The sequence below is a fragment of the Austrofundulus limnaeus genome, unplaced genomic scaffold (assembly GCF_001266775.1).
Source record: "Austrofundulus limnaeus strain Quisiro unplaced genomic scaffold, Austrofundulus_limnaeus-1.0 Scaffold141, whole genome shotgun sequence".
NCBI classification, from domain to species: Eukaryota; Metazoa; Chordata; class Actinopteri; order Cyprinodontiformes; family Rivulidae; genus Austrofundulus; species Austrofundulus limnaeus.
Genome location: NW_013952543.1, coordinates 1,076,810 through 1,081,708, shown reverse-complemented (window position 1 = coordinate 1,081,708; position 4,899 = coordinate 1,076,810). Strand labels below are relative to the sequence as shown.

At 40.1% G+C, this 4,899-nt stretch overlaps 1 protein-coding gene across 2 annotated transcripts in view; it reads left to right on the top strand.

Moving 5' to 3' along the window:
* rapgef3 (Rap guanine nucleotide exchange factor (GEF) 3) overlaps nt 1-4,899 on the top strand; it is a gene marked incomplete in the record, with an annotated part of 54,464 nt that overhangs the window by 39,099 nt on the left and 10,466 nt on the right. For both annotated transcript variants that reach the window (XM_014016261.1, XM_014016260.1), the window contains 9 exon segments: nt 1,985-2,061; nt 2,143-2,289; nt 2,440-2,546; nt 3,721-3,809; nt 3,910-3,988; nt 4,089-4,239; nt 4,346-4,428; nt 4,561-4,591; nt 4,702-4,777. In XM_014016261.1, coding sequence (XP_013871715.1) covers nt 1,985-2,061; nt 2,143-2,289; nt 2,440-2,546; nt 3,721-3,809; nt 3,910-3,988; nt 4,089-4,239; nt 4,346-4,428; nt 4,561-4,591; nt 4,702-4,777 — 840 coding nt within the window.

Sequence of the window (4,899 nt, the reverse complement as noted above, 5' to 3'; positions counted from 1 at the left end):
CGAAAACATTGGTGAATGCCACAAATTCTCCTAAATCACTCGTACGCACAACTTAAGAACAAATCTGTGCGTACGAACGGTTCTTGCATGAGGCCCATTGTGTTTAAAATTCTGATAGTTCTTTGATGAAAAACAAACAAACTGTAGTATCAGGTCTGGTGTCACACCTCTAGTTAGCGACACCTTGACCTCCATCAAACCATTTTCTACTGTCATTCATGCCCGTTTCTCTTTTTGTTCTGGCTGAAGTGGTTTACCTTTTAAAGGTTGCCATGGTTATCATTTTCCAAACGCTCTTTCCTTTCTAAACTGTTTGAAAAATAATTATTTTAAAAAATCCAACCACATTCATGGGCACAAACTATATTGCTGAAGCTATTTAGTCATGTTTTAAAGCCCACCTAGCAGTGTTGTAAAGACCATCCAGACAACAGTCAAGTGTAGGCTGCTAATGTTTCAAGACGTTCTTTCATTCCCTTTCGTCCTTGTTTCCTTCCTTCCTTTGTTTCCTTCTTGTCTTGTAAGAGCTAAAGGCTATAAAAATAGCCCAAATTAGCTTACATACCATTTGACACACAGTAACAAAAGTGACATTCAGTGAACTTGTAGTACGTTACGAGTCTCATTTTACCTTTATCTTTTCCATCGTAACATAGAGTTAATAATAGAACAAATTATAACCATAACACAAACATTTGAACACTTCCAGCAGTAAAACATTTTAAAATAAACAAAACCTTGCTCCCATTCCAGCCTGGCTCTAAGTAAAGAGTGTAAAACCTTAAGCTAGGTTTATAGTTGATGTGTCGAGCCGGGCATGAGTGGTCATGCGCCAATAGTGATGCAATCGCTCCGTCCCCGCCCCTGTGCRGTGGCCCCGCCCCTGTGCATTGGCCCCGCCCCTGTGCGTTGGCCCTGCCCCGCCCAAAGCGTGCTCTTGCACTTCTGGATTTTTTTCAAATAGTTTGTTTGTCTGTGTAGCTTTTGCTCTCCTACTTACAACATTTTCACAAGTTATAAAGTGTACTGCCACGTGTCCTTTTGGAGAATACTACAATAATTTAATGTCAAGTATAACACCTACAATGCTGGCGACAKTCAGCTGCAGATAACAGCGCAGGCTGCATCACAAGGAAGGAGGAAACGGGGGGGACACGCACGGACCTATTTCTAGCTGAAATACGGGGCAATGACTGGGTTATTTAATCTTTTTTTTTCTAGCATCCTAGGCTCTGATAAAAAAAAATGTGAAGCTGTGTCCATGAGCTTGATCTAAAGGTCTGTGTTCCTGCTAAATGAGGGAAAATCTGTGTAATTGATGGACATTCTGTCCATGTGAGCAGTAGTCAGCAAGTGTCATCTTCCAGACGCACGACGGAGCGCGTGCCTGAGCCGGCCAATCGCTTTTTTGACATTGATCAGCTGACTGATTGATTTAAATACATCTTAACATTCATGAGGTACTTTGCATTGACAGTTAATGGTTGAGTGTGAGCATGTAGAGGGCAGAACCTGAGGCGGGACCTTGTGGCAAACTCTGAGGTGCGGCTGTGATCTATGAAGGTTTTTTTTTCTTTTGCGTACACCATTTTCATCTTTTGGCCGTACATTCACTTTTAGTATGGTTTCCACGCAGTCCTTTATAAATGAGGCCCTTGGGAGCTTATGTTTTACTGATCTCTTAGTATGATTTAAAATCAAAGACATCACTTAAAGAGATAACTTGGTCATTTTATATTAGATTTTTTACCACTTTTGTTTTTCATTTTCATATTTTTAGAAAGTTATTTACATCATTATTTCATTTAGCCTGGACCACTGTAACAGCCTTTACTCTGATATCACTAAAATAATGTATTGCTGTGGTTGCATGTAAACTTTAGAACAGCCTGTCCTTTCACATCAGGATTATGACCAACTGTTAACTTGACCTGACAACGATTTGAGTAGAAGAATAATGTCTGTGCTTTTCTCTGTTGTGCAGTGTTCAGTCAAGGAGATAAAGGCACCTCCTGGTACATCATCTGGAAAGGCTCAGTGAACGTGATCACTCATGGGAAGGTAAATTTATGCGCAGTGTTCAAAGAAACCTAAAAATTGAATCAATTAGTTTATGATGCTGATGGTGCTGCATTCACACAGGGTCTTGTGACCACGCTGCACGAGGGTGAAGACTTTGGGCAGCTAGCTTTGCTGAATGATGCACCGCGCGCTGCCACCATCATCCTGAGAGAAGACAACTGCCACTTCCTTCGAGTTGATAAACAGGATTTTATCCGAATCCTCAAGGTTTGTCTGACAACCTAATGTGTGCAGCATTAGAACTCCTGACTGAGACACCAATGATGCTTCAAATCGAGCAGGAACGCATTTAGCCTGAGAGGTTTTCTTGGTGAGCATCAACAACAGAAACCAAAAATGTGTTTGTCCATCCTCCAGGATGTGGAGGCTAACACGGTGCGGCTGGAGGAGCATGGAAAGACTGTGCTGGTGTTGGAGAAGAGTGAAAACTCATCTGAACAGGGAGGAGCTGGAGCCAACAGCAAGTGAGAAGCATCAACTTTCAAAACTGACAAAATTCAGTTGTCATTTACCATTCAGTTGTTAAAAAACTAAACAAATCAGCTTATTATATGACCTCCTATTTTAAATACAAATCTACAATCAGACTGTAATCAAACACAAAGAAGCAATCGGACAGGGAGTCAGAGGCAATAACAGGAAGGTTGGTGTGGATTCTGTCTCTGTAAAGAATCTCATGTAGTCTTCAGTTATAGGGGTGCTTGGCTCAACAGGGATTGGACTTTTCATAAGTCTAGCCACAGTTCTGAACAGAAACCTGGGATTGTTTTTATTCTCTTCTGTTAAAGATGAATAATACACAATGTATTCATCTAGAATATTTCTGAATAAATACACTACCTGGCCCAAAACAAAGTGTCCACCTGGATTTAACTAAGGTCYATGATGTGGGGTTGCTGCAGTTGGTCAGGTTCAGTTTCAGCAACAGTTTGTGCTCAAAGAATGAGGTCAGCTGACCTGAATATACTGAATGACCAGGTTATTATTCCATCAATGGATTGTTTCTTCACTGATGCCACGACCATATTCCAAGATGACAATGTCAGGATTCATGGAGCTTGAATTGTGAATAAGTGGTTCAGGGAGCATGAGACATCATTTTCACACATGGATTGGTTCCACAGAGTCCATTGAGAATCTTTGAGATGTGCTGGAGAAGGTCAGACTCTACCATCATCAATGACAGATCTTGGTGAAAAATTAATGCAACACTGGATGGAAATAAATCTGATGACATTGAAGATGCTTGTCCAAACAATGGCACAGTGACTGTGTGCCGTAATCAGAGCTAAAGGTGGTCCAATTAAATATTAGAGTGTGACCTTTTTTTTTTGGCCAGGCAGTTGTAGTGGTCACCTCAAGTGGAACAACAAGAAAACTGTCTCTGACCGCAGGCCTCTGATGGGCCCTTTAAAGAGACAGAACTCTGTTTTACTTCAAACTGATTGTAGGCCACAACAGGTCATCTTAACCAACAAAGAGACATTCTCTTTTTCTTAATCAGATAATAAACAGAATAATCTTCTTTTTATTTGATTTATTCTTCTCTTAACTAAGAGTTTTTATGTGTTTCGATAGTCAGAAACTGTTTTTCAGGAATCCYACACAGTGTATAATTCTGATGTTATTTTTGTGCAGGTATACAGTTATGTCAGGAACACCGGAGAAAATCCTGGAACACCTGCTGGAAACGATGAAGCTGGACTTAAATGGAAATGATCCCATAGGTAGGAGTCACCACACAAATATTTTTAATATTATTATTATAGTATTTCAAGGAACTCAGACCATCTGACAAGTTGTTTGTTGATGTTTGTGTCCTTGCAGATCCCTGTATCAGTGACTTTCTGCTCACCTATAAAGTCTTCATGTCTTCCAGTCAACTCTGTGCTGCTTTGCAAAATCAATATCCAGTTTTACTCAACAAAGATACAGCTTTATAGTATCTAACAGTCAGAACGATCATGTTCCTGTCTTTCATGTTACACCCTTAACCACCATTGCACATACCAGGCAGAGCTGTCTGAAGGCTCTGAACAGGAGAAGGACGCCTATGTTCTCAACACCAAGCAGAAGGTAGTGAAGCTGATTGGCCAATGGGTGGCGCTGTACAGCTTTCTGCTGAAAGAAGATCCAGTTACTTTGGACTTCTTAGAGGTGAGCTGTCAGGATCAGGATCTATCACATTTTCAATAAAAGTGACATCATTCATACATAATTTGGGTGTTTGAATATTTTTTAAGTTTTGTTTTGACTGAAACAGAGAATGAAAAAGGAGGTGGCAGCTGACTGTCGACTGTCCAACATTCTGAAAGAGCAGTTTAAAGAGAGACGGAGAACGAAAATGTAAATGTTCGCTCATAACCTAAGCTTATTTTGGCACAAATATGTATTTATATGTACATACATATTTATATATGTATGTATTTTATTCATTCATTTATCCATTCTTAACCTGTTTTTTTTACACCTTGCAAGGTTGGAGAATGGTTATCAGTCACTGAGCAGGGTGAGCTTCACATAACTTTTGCCATGTATGACCAAGAATTATATCAGAGGTATGTTTAACCAGAATATCTGGATATCTTTATCTGTGAGCCATTTTGTTGCCATCAACAGAATCAGCAGTTTGATTGGTTTTCACACTGTGAGGAGCCATCAGGGAGGGTCCTGCCCATCAGATCACAGGATAAAGGTGAGAAAAACAAACTCACTGAATCAATCAGTGAAATCAGCAATATTATATATTACACTGTAATACATTACACTGTGCAACACTGTAGCTGTGTCCGAAGCATGAGTAGCTTCCAATAAGAG